The sequence below is a fragment of the Haemaphysalis longicornis genome, unplaced genomic scaffold (genome assembly GCF_048455015.1).
Source record: "Haemaphysalis longicornis isolate Haplotype H1 unplaced genomic scaffold, Haemaphysalis longicornis Haplotype H1 scaffold_2, whole genome shotgun sequence".
NCBI lineage: Eukaryota > Metazoa > Arthropoda > Arachnida > Ixodida > Ixodidae > Haemaphysalis > Haemaphysalis longicornis.
In genome coordinates this window covers 13,180,723-13,195,695 of record NW_027526295.1, presented here as the reverse complement: position 1 = coordinate 13,195,695, position 14,973 = coordinate 13,180,723, and the positions used below count along the sequence as shown (strand labels likewise).

The window sequence follows — 14,973 nt, the reverse complement described above, 5'->3', positions numbered from 1 at the left end:
GCTTCAAAACAATCAAGCAAGGCATGTAAAGTTTGTGACGTTTAGAAATACCGATTGAGGAATTTCTCTTTTGCAGGCTAGAGCTCCTAATCGCTCACGTGACGGCGTCATCCATACTTGATACACAGGAATTGGTGAGTTCTTGCGAGGGTGGAACGTCATGCGGACCATCAAATAGCTACTGTTGTACGCATAAGAAGCATGAACGGTTTAGAAGCATGTGCTCGTGTTTAAACAATGACGTGATTACTTGTTTGACTTTTACATGAGGACTATCTCGACGAATCCACACTCTAGAGTAAAATGCCGATAACTCACATTTTTACAAGTTTTCTTTTGCTTCCGCATGCAATTTAGTAAACATAACATTCCTAACAAACGACGAGTATATTGTAAGCTGTTCTTAGCGTTCTCTCTTAGCGTGGTGTAGGATTAGAAATATTCGAATGCAAGCCCCACAGGTGAGGGTTAATGCCTATAGGTTCAAGCGAGTTGACATTGCATAATTACCCTTCAGAACACCAAAACACACATAGAGACAAAGTAGTGCACACGACGCCATCCGGATTAGGTCGTGGTCCTTAGTGCGTTCATTTTGGTTTGTATTTTCGTGGGGAACTGTAAGGATTTGTGGGGAAAGAGTCATTTTGGCGTAGTGTGGGATCAGAAGCTTTTAAAATTACAGTTGTAACAGTTGAGAAACTGGGGCCAATTGCGGCGTTATATATGTGTCCGATATGCACGGGTTTATTACTTCTCAAAACTGCGTTTGGTAGTGAATCTAACACTATCTGACCACATGGGCGCTCCGAATGAATTATGCGGCTTAGGTGGCACCATTGCATTTAAAAAGTAAAAATATCACCGGCTAATAGTGATCTCAACGGTTTTCTAATTATCCAGTTGTATCAGAAAATATTTGCAGTAATATAACATCACATAAAACCAGCTGTGCTATGGCGAACACGGAACAAGAATGTCGGACACTGAAAGCGACTGTGAGCTAAATTTGTTATCGTGACTCCGAAAATGCATAGCATGCACAAGAAAACCGTGGGAAACTGTGCGCGGAGGTACACCAGTTCTCTCCGTCAGAGTGATGGAAATAGAAGACACACATTTATCGCATGCTTTCTAGTTTGCTCGGCTGCCATGATGACACGAGCCGCTTGCATTCTGTGTTTGTGCAGGACGCCTCGCCGTTTTTATAGCACAGCTTTCTACCTCTGCCAGCCAACCGTTTCGTCTTGGCGTGCGCCGCAAGAAATGCCCACCGCGGCTTGGGCGGGGAGGGCGCGTTTCCCTTACTGAGCATGGCGAATGGGCGCTATTACCCAGCGTTCCCCGCGGGCAGGAGCGGGAATTAATCCGCCGGCTTTGTCGCCTACCTGAGCGACGGTTGCTTTGGGCTCGTTTTGGCGCAGGTTCGCGTTCACTGCGCGCTTCCTTCGCACGGCTTGATTAACTTGTTCGACAGCACCTACTTGGTAACGCGGACGGGACGGAATTATGGTCGCATGGCGAAGGTACATTAAGGATTGGCTTACAGGGTGGAAAACAAAATGTAGAGACCACATACAGACATCTGGCCGCTACACAAACGCTAACTCTTCCGCACTGCTGGCCGCGAATGGGACTCCATTTTCTAAATTGGTGAATACCAATTCGGTTGTGTTTTAACAGGTATTACAGGCGAAAGGAGAAACTGTATCTGATAAACAGCGATTATAAAAGTTCCCTCAGCTTTCTCGCAATTCACAAACTACACTAACTAGTTTAAATCGGTATAACTGGGAATCACTAAGCTCAAGTGACGAATTTTTTCGGTGTCTGCGCTTCTGTTGCGTGGTGGTGTAGTCCTGAGCTTGCACATCAGTGTCGCTACGTTTCGCTGTCGCACCCTTGGAAAGACGCGTCTCTCCGTTTTCTTTCTGCCGACGCACGGCCTGGCTACAGTGGCAGCGTCCGCCTGTCTAGCCCGGCCGTGGCCGACGCTGCCGCGTTAGGTAGCCGCCCCGCGAATCTCAGGTAACGGCTGGCAGAATCTCTGGTTTCGCTCTTCGTAGAGCCACGTGTGTGAGTTCAAGTGATGATTGAAGTGACGATTAGAGTGGCGATTATTGTGGGTGTCGTTTCCAGCTTTGCTTTCCAAGCACCTTCACAGCGTGGATTGTAGCCATTTTTTTAATTTAGCCAAACACCCGCACGAGGTGAGGTGAAAACCAAGAAATCTACTGGACTGATTCTCGACGTCGTTCTAAAGTTCACTTGGGCGATTGTCTAGTCTCCTTTCTATATTACACATGAACTACTCGAAAAGTTGTCACACGAATCGCTAACTTAGGTCACTGGATGAATTCTATGCTTCTTGTCGAAGCTCTCGGATAGCCGAAAGGAGGCCGTGCTGTCTTGCCCAAGCTTCGAAGTTCTTTCAGGGCTGAAAAGGCAGTCTGGGTGTCAGATCGAAGAGAAATACTCCTAAATTTGTAGGAAAGCTGGCGTGTGTACGATACCACTGGAAATGGGCGCGTGGCGTTACTGTTTAATTTCAGAGCTTCGGAAAAAAGATGTGGCAGGGAACAGGAAACAGACTCTGTTCACACAGGCATGGGTTTTAACGACAAAAATACAACCCTGGAAAGCTACTCTGGGACGGCAGACTCGAATGGATGATCTAGGAGCGAAGATGTCCTATACTCAGTTAGTGGTGCCCATGCCGTGGCAGCGGGCGACTTGCGTGGCGGTGCGGCGTAGCTATCGCGATGGCCCTCAGCGCTACTCGTGTGGTTACTTACCTTTCTGTACCCTCGGTCGCGCTGTTTTTCTGACACGTATTCTAGACGAGTACATCTGCCTCATACACTGAAAGCAAGAGGAAAAGCTGAAGAATCTCTTACAACAAAACAAAAGTTCAGAGTCCTTAACACGCACAACGTAAGGTAAATTTTCTTACAGATTTCATACATTAGCGTGTGTACATAATTGACCAAGTATGTTTACCTTGCACCAACTGTGTGTTCTGTGCACAGGGTATTCTACCAAAATTCTGCCAAAAGCAGTCTGTGTTGTTTGTCGTGTTTCCTTCCCTCCAGGCGACCCACGCGGAAAGTCTCAACGTCGACGCCATATCTGTCCTGCCTCCATTTTACTTTAGATGTCCCACGAATGGTAAGTGTACGATCGCCGGATTTATTTTCAGGGCAGTGATTATATTTTTTCTTGACAGGAAAACTTTATTGCATAAAACGTATACAAACATATTAGTGTACCGAAGGGGGTCCCAGAGTCAATCGACTGTGAATTATGAATAGATCAACACCCTCGATTATGAATAGATCAAATGGTTTGCGTGGAAGCAGCAAGTGGGCGTATGAGCCGAACAAATGATTACACAGCTTAAAACACATAAGAAATTACCATTTTCCGCACATACACTCAGAAATGTGGCATAATGTAATGCAAAAAGTATTACAGACAATTCGTAAATAGCGCGAAGGGAGTAAAGACATACGAGAACATTAGGTATAACACACAGACAAACCATCAGCCACGAGGAGGCGCGAGTGCTTGAAATTTTTTATGAAGCAGCCTTTGTCGGCCTTTTAATAGTTCAGTGGTATAAAAAATTATAATTATGCCGCAAAGCCTGCGAGTGCCACAATTGTTTTCGGGACTGTCGGCTCTTGTGCCCCGCATGGAGTATCTGTCGGTGTGGGCACACTGTCTTCGGTAGTTGGAAAGCCCCGCATTTTCAGCGCGAAACTCCATGTGCCTGATATTGTAAAATCGCGTTTGTTCTTCTATCGGGACTTTTCACTGAGGGACTGAGAGTGCGCAATGAAGAGCCTGGACGAGCAATACGTTGGCGAGGCATGTCGGGAATGCCACGCACAGGGGCTGCTTATCGTGCTGATAGAAAGCGCATGTAGCTGGACTGGCGCAGGGCAGACGAAAGTGCACAAAGAAGGTTAGCTTATATATTGCCGCGTTCCGGCTCATGGGGTCTTATCTCCTCATGCTTGATACCCGTATCTAACGCCTTCACCGTATTGCGATAGTTTCACTGCATGGGCAGGTAAAGCTCTCCTAATAAAATAAGAAGTAGACGTCGCGCTTGTCGAGCTGAATATCCGTGTAAACGACGCCAAGGTTAAAGCGAGCGCTACGATTCCGAAGGGGAGGGGAAATTACAAGGGCACGCACCTCGGAACGGGAGCACGAAATACAAATGATCGACACAGACAGCAGCAAAAAAAAAGAAAAAACAGTATATCGAAGAATACTTCAGGCATCGACCAAAGCGAATCGACTTTAAATTTTCTCTATATAATGCCTCAGCAGTTGATCGGCGCCTCAATAAGTTTTCCATGGGTTTCGCTAATTCCTAACGGAAATTTACAAGATAAGTGTCATTCTGTTGTTCATGGCACTACCGGATGGCACTACCGTCGGCACTACCGGACAGCACCCGCTGACTCACTCATTTTAGGCACTTGGCGACCGGTGTTGGATGAGCGCCCCGCTAAGGCTATGGCCGGACGGGTGCCGGTGGCGTGGCCGCCATGGCTGCCGAAGGGGCAAGTGCAGCCCGAAAACTAGAGCCAGACCGTACGAACCTCTGCCCAATGGATATTTAAGTCGAAAGTGAGCCACGTTTACCCAACAATACCTCCGGATGGCTCCAAGCCACAGTAAGCTGCGGCGTGGACAAGTCGAGAAGCTCGGATCAGCGCTAGAAATATCGAGAACGGGCTTTCATGGCCAGGCTACCACGATCAACAACCCTGAGCGCAATTTGGGAACGGTAACAAAGCAAAAACAAACACCTGATGCTTCCGCAACTGCTGTGGGACAACCTGAAATTATAGCACGGCCGAGAAACTTTCTCGGTTGGTTGCAGGGTTTAGCGCGCCGACGCAACGCAGGTGATTAGGCGCGCCGTAGTGGAGGGCTCCGTATTAATTTGACCCCCTGGGGATCTTTAACGTGCGCCGAAATCTCGTACACACGGGCGTTTTTGCTTTTCGCCTCCATCAGAAAAGCGGCCGCCGCGGCCGGGAATCCAACTCGCGACCTCGTGCTCAGCAGCTCCTTAGCCAGTGAGCCACCGCGGCGGGTAGAAACGTCCTCGACGTGCCTGAATTTAGTGAAGCATAACAACGTGGCTGAATTGTCACAGCTGCGGGCGAATGCCTGTCGCTCTAGGAATGCAAGTGACGGGCCAGCTCAAAATTAAATGCCTTCGTGATCAGCGCCCTACCGTAGGCTGTGTGGAGGCCTACGGTACTTCTCGTTGAAGGAGCAAGAACGCCGAGAACTCCTCGTTGGAAGAGTAACTTACGAAGCTATGGCGTGCGCTCACCGTGAACAAACACGTCCAGCGGCGTTATACGTAACATCCCGCAAAATGACACGCCGGAGAACATCTTGAGAAATTTGGTTAACACAAAGCATCCAATGGCTCGAGCAACATGCGTGGACAAGCCTAGCTTGCTCATCATCATCTTCGAACGAAGAAAGGTCATTTATTAAGGCCTAATATTCAGGAAACAAAATGTGATGCTACCTACACATGAAGCATGACACCCGAAAAGAAAAACATTTTGAAGCTGTCATTTTAGGGCGCAGCCCTTTGGCGGCCGTTTCTGGGCTCAGCAGCGCCACCGTCCTAACTGAGTGAACGATGACAAGACGACGGGTGGAAGAAATGCTGTGCCCGAGGACGCGGGTTCGATTCCCGCCAGCGGTAGACGTTTTCCTGATGGAAGAAACATCCCCCTCGCGAGGGGCACGATCAAATGCAGAGCATTTCCGGGGGCGCACGACGTTAAGTAGTTTGCGTTACGTTAATGTTGTTGCACTTGTGGCAACTGCTGACGAGAGAGCGCGGCGATGAGTGCGTTCCAGCACCGCCAACAGCCGCCTTTATCACGCCACGATCGCGCCACGCGCGCGCGATGCTGACGTCACGATCACGCCAGAGATGTTGATCCCGCGACGCGCGCGCCCCCACCTGTTGGGCGCGAACCGACCGCGGAGAGAGCGCGCGATGCGAGCGGAGAGTAGGCGAGGAGGAGCGGGGCTGACGAGATAGCGCGGTGATGAGCGCGTTCCAGCCTCGCCGACAACCGCCTTTATCAGGCCACGATCGCGCCGACAGGGCGCACCTGCCAGCGATGCGGACAACTACGGACGCCAAGAACGGGTGACACCGTGAGTTAAAGAAATGCTCTGCATTTAAAAACCTAAGAAATATTGTTACACAGAACCGACGTGTGCCCGGGACACAAAACAAAGTGCAACAAGGCCTACCGTTTTTAACAACCACCTTAACACCCAACATGCGAGCCCAAGTGCCACTCTGGCAAGGAGCTCTCGAAGGGAGTCGAGAAGTTTCCCCAAACATTCCCGAACGACAGAAGGGGGGAGAGGAACTCGGACGCAGTGAAACACACCGACGGCGGAGAAGGTCGCTAAGCAGGCAACGAGAATATAAAAGAGGATCAGAGCCGACTTCTTGGGCCATTCCTCCGGCAGTGGGAACCACAATGCGAGGGCCATAGATCCATAGAAGCCCGTGATTCTTCGAAGAAAGGCGTGACACTCCCATGCAGGAGCCAGAGCCAGGCGAGCGAATTCCTGAGAATGGAAGTGAATGAGCGGCAGCAACATCAAAACTTTTCGCAATGGAGTCACGTTGCAACGGGGAATCCCGTACTCAACTTTGAAGCTTACAGCACACTGGAGTGCTTAGCTACTGGTCATATATTTTCACCAGCGGTTTGCAACGGCTGCTTTAGAGTGATTCCCTGCATGGCTCATTCGGGATTTCTTCATGGGGTGGTCCATCAAAGGTATCCGTTTTGTAATAACACCAGATTTCTCGCGAATGCCTCTAGTCCTCAATTTGGTCGAAATTATCTTGAGAAAGTCATATTGCAGTTGGCCGCGCACACACCTGTATGTAAACCTCGATTATTATATGCTTGAAATCTTGTTATGATTGGTTTGTTCACCGAGTAGTCGTGAAGGAGATCAACGGGAAGCGAATGGACGGAAACCGTTCTGTGGTATTGGAACTACCTGGAAAGAAACCATGACGTTATATTGCTAAAACGGCACAATTCACGAGGCAAATTGTACCTCCTCTGGCGTCATGGGTGCATTCGATTGTAGCTTTTACACCATGTCTTCAAGCCACCGCCCCTAAGACATTCGAATAGCATCACAAAGCTCCTGTGGAACAAACCACCCTATATCTGTGACGCAGAATGTAGCTATTATGTTTCTCTTATGCATTTTATTAAGAAAACCAGTGACAAGCACACTAAAATGCAACTTTGAAACTATTGTGTTTGGCCCCTTGCACCAATGCAAATGGCGGTCTGGTCAATGTGATCGTACATACTGGCAAATTGCCATTCAGAAGAGCTTGGTCATTTTTGTGACATCATTTAGTTTGTGCTTTGCACGTGTTCTGCTGAATAATTCCAGAAGAGCGCCGTGTCAATTATTTTAATTAACATTCGCGGCTCCTCAAAATTGCAAACAAGGCATTTCGAGAAGCTTACAGACACGAGGCATGCTGAAACAACGCGCTAGCGCGTGTATTGCTGAATGTTCGCCGCAAGAAGCGTTTCATCCTAATGTGAAAAACCAACTCGACCAAACTTCTTCATCGTTCACTCTGTGTTGTGTCTTCGCTTTTATTTGCCGCTCTCTGCGTTGCCGGCCCGATTCATTGGCAAAAGTGACTTTTGGACTCAAGTCTGTGCGAGCTACCGAGTGTGAGGCTTAAGTTAAGCATTAAAGCAATGATTGGAATACACGTTTGAGGTGCCCTCTCATTCCAGTGTTGATGACTTCTTTTGGTATGTTATTGTACTTCATGTTTTTTATCCGCTACTAATTGTAGACGTCAAGGTTTTGTTTGTCGCAGCTTCCTAAAAGCGCATTGTGTTTTTGGATTCGATAGATTTAATTTTTTAAGAAACTAGTTCCCGAAGCAACATACACCTTTTGTTCTTTTTCAGATCACCTTGCCCGTTACATCGAGGAAGTTGCGAAGGCAGCGCCGAACACTCCTATCATATACTACCACATTCCGGACTTCACACGTGTGAACGGTGCGTCGGCATTTGCGGGAGTACTTGAAATATGTATTGTATTGCATTGCATTGCACACTTGTTGTATGTGTATGCACGGAAACTAGTCTTAAACTTGAAGGTGGGAAACTTTGACATGGTAACAGCGCGAAACGATGGGGACACATGAAAGAGCACTTACGCGGAACGGACGCAAGTGCAAGGCTGCCGCTCGTGCTGAGTAATACGGGCGCAAATATCGCACTGTGTTGCACAGGACCCCCGCTTGTTTAAGACCAGCGCTTGTTCCGTTCAAGTTTTCCTCCTTGCGTCCCCGTTTTTTCGCGCCTTTTACCATGTCGAAATCCCATCACCAGCTAGCCCGCATTCCTGCGGTGAGAAGCTTCCTATTAGGAAATGTGTGAGGCAAGAAGACATCATCTCCCCGAAATTATTTACTACATGCCGTGAAGCCTAAGTTAGGAAGGTTGACGGCAAAAGTGAAAGAGCAAATGAGCAAGTAGAAGAACAAATGAATAATATCCGCGTGCATTAGCGGGGCACGTCGTTTTATGCACTCTTTGGACACAAAATTTTGAGAGCAAAAACATTGTCTTCAAAGCTTCTAGGCATACTTCAATAACATTGGCTAGAAAGCTTTTCTAGTAAAGAAGTACGTAAAGGTGTTGAGGGTAATGTTCAATCGACATTTGGAATTTTAGAACAAGTTGGTCAATGTAAAAGCTGTTTGTCCTGGTCCAAACCACGAGAAACAAACCACAATAAACAAATAAAATGCATCATTCCTATATGCTGGTCTGCCTTTGGAAAAATTTTGATATTTCGAACAGTAGCCCACCGCTGTCCCGAAGAGTTGTATACAACCAATCTAAAGTTCCGGTCTGTGGTGAGTGGGTTGGTAATAAACTTGGGTTCTTACTAACTACCCTGAAAGTACACACGCGCAGGGTGTCGGAACGAAATGTTTTTCGTTCCGGTTTCTGTTTAGTTCCATAAATAAAAGTTCCGTTTAGTTTCAGCTTCGGAACGAAAAAAATAGTGGTTCGTAATGGTTCATAACGGTTCGTGTTTGCGCGAGTAAAATTGATATTTATGAAATTCTATGAAAGAATTTAGAATTGTGAAATTACGTTACAGGAGATGAAGTTATGCTTAATAATTGATTTGAAACAAATTTTTGAAAAACTCATATAGTTGTGATCTTATTGTTAGAAGTTTAAAACGGTTTGTCTCACGGAACACTGAAAATCCCCTGTTTTTAATCTTAAAAGAGATTGTTTGCGAGTATGCAGCAATGAATTAACATCAGTACCTTAAGAAACCCCCCCCCCCCTTCCACCATATATATCAGCACAAAAATTGGTGAATAAGTATTGCGCACTTCCGCGTTGCAAGCGTATTTTTCTAAAATACTATAATAGATAGGAGTGCCCTGCCCGACATTGTTGCTTCCGCGCTCCTGATGAAGTATTTTCCGCTGCGCTCTGGCAGCACTCGCTTACAAGAGCAACACGACTTGTAGCTGTTTGCATTGAGTAATCTGTAATCTGCATTTTGCGCTGCTAGTGGTGTATGCTGGTGTTCATATAAAAGGTTGTACGCTTTGCCTCTGGTTCTTAAGTCGTATTTTAGAATATTAGTGTTTTTTTTTATGTATCACACCCCCTAAACAATGCCGTGGGGCTAATGTGGGTACTTGATTAAAATAAATAAATAAATAAATAAAAAACTACGCCCATCTCCCGCGAGGGTACGCTGGTGTGATGCGACGCATCGGGGGGTTCAATTGGTGTTTCCGTTGGGTTGATTCTCTAAATCGCGTGAAACGTGTTGTGAACGCGGGTGATGCATTTCCATCACATGCGGGTGTTCCTAAACGCGGGACGATGGGCGTAATTGTTGTGTCACACCACTCACTGAAGGAACCGTCGCTTCCATCACGTCTTCATCGGAAGAATCAAGTCAAGCACGAAGTAGTCAAAGCAAGGTCACGTCAGTGCGAGAGCGAGCGCTTGATTGAACCGCCGCGGCGCGACACCCGCTTTATATTCACAGCGATTGAAGGAGAGAAGACAACAGAGGAGATTCGCGCAAGCGCGCACTTGCGCGCACCGGAGCAGTTGTTAACGCAGCGAAGCGCGCGCCAAACAAGCGCGCCAGCTGGTGTTGCTAATGAGCCGGAGTGAGAGTGTTGCACACAGCTGTGGGAGAGAAGAACGGAGGAGGGATGCGGACGGACGCCGCGACGACGACGCAGGAGGGACAAGCCCGAGAGCAAGAGATGCGTCGCATCTAATAAAATAAACAAGGACATGACGTCTGCATCGAAGCCAGATGCCCGTGGCAATAACGCGTGCACCTCAGCAGCGCGCCTATCGGCACAAACGGATAGAGTATGGAAGCAGGCAGCAAGCCCTCTGAATGAGAGTGGGTGCCATAGAGAGGAAAGATGATTTCATGGCAGCAATCAACGGAAATTTCCCATTTCTCTGAATGGAAATTCAATGAATCCTGAAACGAATGAAATGCCACTCAAACCGAAAACCAAAACAAAATTTTTTTTGGTTTCGCTCTTGAACGAAGTAATAAATATTGTTAAGTTTTCGTTTTCGTTCCGGCCAGACATTCAGTTTTTTTTTGTTTTTGTTTCTGGTTTTCATTTCGTTGCGACACCGTGCACACGCGTCCGTCAACCGAACCATCAAAAATAATGGGAGTGACACTTGGATGTGAGAAATGAATTACATTGCTTAAGGAACAGACCCAGGGGCAATACACCTTTTCTCATATTAGGCGAGCGAAGGGGTGTTAGAAATGACATATGGTGCGAATGGCGGTCAATAGATGGTCTACTCGTTCAACAAAGTGGCTGGGGAGAGGCGAGAAAAGAAAAAATACTCCCCCCACCTCCCCGAAGGGGATCGTGCGGAAATGCGAATGCATTGGATGCACCGATGAGTGCACTGCGGCAAGCAGTAACGGAGAGAGGCGTGCGCTCCACTGCATTTATATACATTTTCCGAGCGCAGCGAGCGGAGAGAGGGTACGCGGAGAGGAGAGAGAGACCCGCGCAACACGCCCGTCCCGCGCGCGAGCTCTCTCTCTCTCCCGCCGAGCTCCGCGATGCGAGTGCCCTCACACGCCCGAGCGCGCTTCTCCTCTCCACTCACTCTCCGCTACTCCGCCCGAGCTCCGCGATGCGAGCGCCCTCACACGCCCGAGCGCGCTCCTCCTCTCCCCTTGCCCTCCGCTACTCCCGCCCGAGCTACCACCCGCTAAGAAATGCATTCGCATTTAAAAAGACTGTAGCGGCGCAGGTCCGCCGCGCCGAAACAACGACGACGACGACGAAGGCAGAACTACGAGGCGCGCGCTCACGTGCGCTCGCGCTGGAGGAATGCAGGCGCACGCCGACGGAGCACGACAACCCCCGACTAAGAAATGCATTCACATTTAAAAAAGGGACACGAAGGCCTCAATGGTGTTACGAAAGGGAAAAGCCGTTCTTCACATTGTATTGGCGCCGTGAAGAGAGCGACGCAAACCCGTGCACGGTAGTCGAAGCGCAGCGTTCTGAATTCATGCGCGTGCCTGCTGCAGTCCCCGTGCGCGTAAACGTGCCACTTCGTTCTCAGCGTTTCTAAATCATCATCACTGTCCATGTTGGCGGCAAATAAGAAAACCGCAACACCCTCCGCGCCCACCAAATGCTCACTCGCATAGAAGAACAGTCACAACAGTTGCCATAGCCTGTCGGTATTTAACCATTTCCATATTGTCCAGTTTCCAAAACGTCACCAGGATCTTGCTGACTGTCAGTCGGTAGCGCTGTGGCCTGAGTAGTTTGCAGCTTGAAAAACTCTCACCTCCCCTCGCGGGAACCCCTGTGTAAATGCGACGCATAGGCGGAGCGGCGAAGGGACCGCGTTTTATAGCGCGCATAACGTTGAGGGGACTGCGTAAGCCGGTCCCAGTCGATGACGACGCTGGCGTACTTGTAAAGCGGCGTGGACTCTAGGTGTTTGAGCCAAGCATGGATGTTGCTTCGCCGGAGAACGGCACACGGGTCATATGCGCAGCGCGCCCGAAGGAGAGGAACCCGCGGAAGAGAGAGTACTGCACATGCGCCGGCCCCAGCGCGTCTGCCGCGGCTATGACGCAACGTGCCGCAGCTATGACGCAACGTGCCGCGGCTATGACGCAACACAATCCAACACAATCCACTTTAATCCAATCCAAATCCAAACCAATTCAAGCCAAGCCAAGCGAAGCGAAGCCAAGCCATGCCAAGCCAAGCCAACCCAATTGAATCCAATCCGATGCCCCTCGCGAGAGTGTTCGCTATCGGAGAGGAGAGGGGGTGAGCGGCGGAGAGCGCAGCTGGCGCGGCGAGGAGAATGGGGGAGGGCTGGACAACGCCGCCGCCGCCGCCGACGACGACGACGACGACGCCGGAGGGACAAGGCGAGTGAATCCACTTCGCAACGTCTGTGGTCTGTCTTCCCGAATTGTCGGTCTCGAACTACCTTGGCACCATTGCGGCCTTGAACGAAAGTATTGCTGACTCCACGGTGAAGTCGCTCATGACCGCTGTAAATGGGGTTGTTATAGTGATGATCTTCTGGCAGTTGTACTGGACATCTGTCTTTGTCCGATGCCGCGCTGAGATTCGGTTCCTTTTTATGGTTACTATTAAAGGATGATGCTTCTTAAAGGACGTCGTTCAAGGACAACGTTCTCACAGCGTCCGAAAATGCGTCAAAAGCGTCACGAAGGATAGTGGTTCTTGACGCCTCTAGGAGGACCTCACGATGCGGCGAGTAGAAGGCATTATCCGGACAATACGTTCCCTTCACATTTTCTGCGTGGTCACCCCACTGGCATTGCCTCACAGCATCTTCGTACAATCTTATCCCGTCTTCGTTTGAAGAATGTTGTGGAGATACTCCGTGAGCTCCCGAAAGGGCTTTCTTGCCATGGAGACCGCTGTGGACTTCTGTGGGAGTTGTGCCTCATAGCGTTCATTTCAAAACACAGTTGAGTCGGTGGATCTGCGTCCGAATCGTTCACTGGGATGCAAGTTCGGCGTGTTCATAAGGCCAACTCTGTATACCTCCCGTAACCGCCAAAAAGAGGAACAGAAGTCTTCATTCGCGTGCGCGTCCATGCGCAGAACGCACACGAGGCTGCTGCCTTTGCATGTATAGCTATCTTCCCGAAATGGCAGTCCTTGTAAGGTCCATCCCAGGCTTGTGCGGACGGCGACCAAAGCAGGATTCGTTTCTTCCCACTGTACTTTGTTCGTTTTTGGCGCGAACTTCCTGATCTGGTCGGATCCAATGAGAAGGCCTACTCCTTGCTTGAACTCCATACCGGGGAAGGCAATGGGGTCAGCCAGAAGCTTTTCCTGGGAGACCAGGCGTTGCAGAAGCGTGTTGTCCTTCGGTGCTTCAGCCACGTCTTCACAAATGAAAAGCACGACGATGGCTTCAACCTCAGCAGGCGTACTTTCATGGTGACTGCGAAGGGTCGCTCTGGCGACTTTAAACTTATTCTTGGGACCTCCAGATCGGCCGAAAGAACTGATGGCCAGATCGACTTCGGCAATTGCAGCAACTTTAGCCTAGAGGCAACATCTTGTCTAATGGTAGTGCGTTCGCTGCCGTTATCAAAAACTACACGTACGTAGCAGCAATGGGACGAAGTCGTCATCAATTCCCTGAACGTCTGTAGTAGGACGTCGCTGACGAGTCGCGGGACGGCTGATTGCGTGTGGCGATGTGCATCGCTGCCTGTTGCGTTTTTCGAGCCGATTCCGACGAAGAATTCTTAGCGCTGCCATAGCTGCACATCGTGGTAGCATGTCGGCGCTTACATGATTGACATTGGACCTTCCTTCGGAAACTCCGTACGAGATGTCCCTTTGCGGTGCATCTGAAGCATCGGCCGTCACTTTACAGGCGAGTTCGCTTGTCAGCTAAGTCAATGTCGCTAGAACATTCTTCACTCCTGTGATCCGTAGAGGCGCAGAAGTAAGCAGAGGTATTTGCGTTGTTGCGAAGAACCGCAGCGACCGGAATAGACGGCTGCTTCTTAAATCCGCGTTCGGCGTCATGACTTCGCGGTGGCTTGCTGATTTGACAGCTTCTTTCTCTGCACTCGACTTCCACTCGCAGAAAACAGAGCAGATGTTCCATCTCCTGTTCCGACGAAGCTTGACTGCTTGTAGAAGATGTGCTCGCAGCAAGGCTCTGTCGTTTTAAGTAGTCCACAACCATGTCGCCAGTTATCACCTTCCAAAGCACCTTATTCAGCATAGCCGCGTATGATGACATGCTATTCCCAGGCTTTCTAGTCCTCACCGGTTCACCTGCACGCCATCGTTAAGCTTCCTCAAAGCAGCCATGTTACTAGATTAATCGACAGGCCTGAGCATCCGCAGGTTTTTTAAGTACTTCTGCCCAATGAGCTTTACGTTTCCAAAACGATTTTTGAGGACATCTAGAGTGTATGAGTAAGAGGACTCGGTAATTTGAATGCCCGCAACGGCTTCCGCAGAAGCTCTGTCGAGAAGCGAAACTAAGTAGTGGAAGTGGTCGGTGTTGGATAGCCGGGTGCATGGACGGAGCATGGACTGGAGCATGGATGGAATGTGAAAACATGTTCCAAAAAGGCTGCCATCGCGTTATTGCTCCATTAAAACGCCGAAGTTTTAACTTCGGAAGACCTGCTCCAAACTCACGGGTAGCAGGCAAAGCTTGCCCGCCCGAATTCGCAGCTCTTCGGTCCCTGCTGTCGTCATCCAATGAAGGAGAAGTCTGGGACGTAGAAGGGGATTTCAGGACGTCCATATAACGCCAGGGCTCT

The 14,973-nt window shown here is 49.2% G+C and overlaps 1 protein-coding gene across 2 annotated transcripts in view; it reads left to right on the top strand.

Annotated features, from left to right (window-relative positions):
- LOC144168756 (N-acetylneuraminate lyase-like) overlaps nt 1-14,973 on the top strand; it is a 67,983-nt gene that overhangs the window by 19,366 nt on the left and 33,644 nt on the right. For both annotated transcript variants that reach the window (XM_077697717.1, XM_077697718.1), the window contains exons 5-7: nt 77-134; nt 3,093-3,168; nt 8,034-8,126. In XM_077697717.1, coding sequence (XP_077553843.1) covers nt 77-134; nt 3,093-3,168; nt 8,034-8,126 — 227 coding nt within the window. The remainder of the gene's footprint in view (nt 1-76; nt 135-3,092; nt 3,169-8,033; nt 8,127-14,973) is intronic.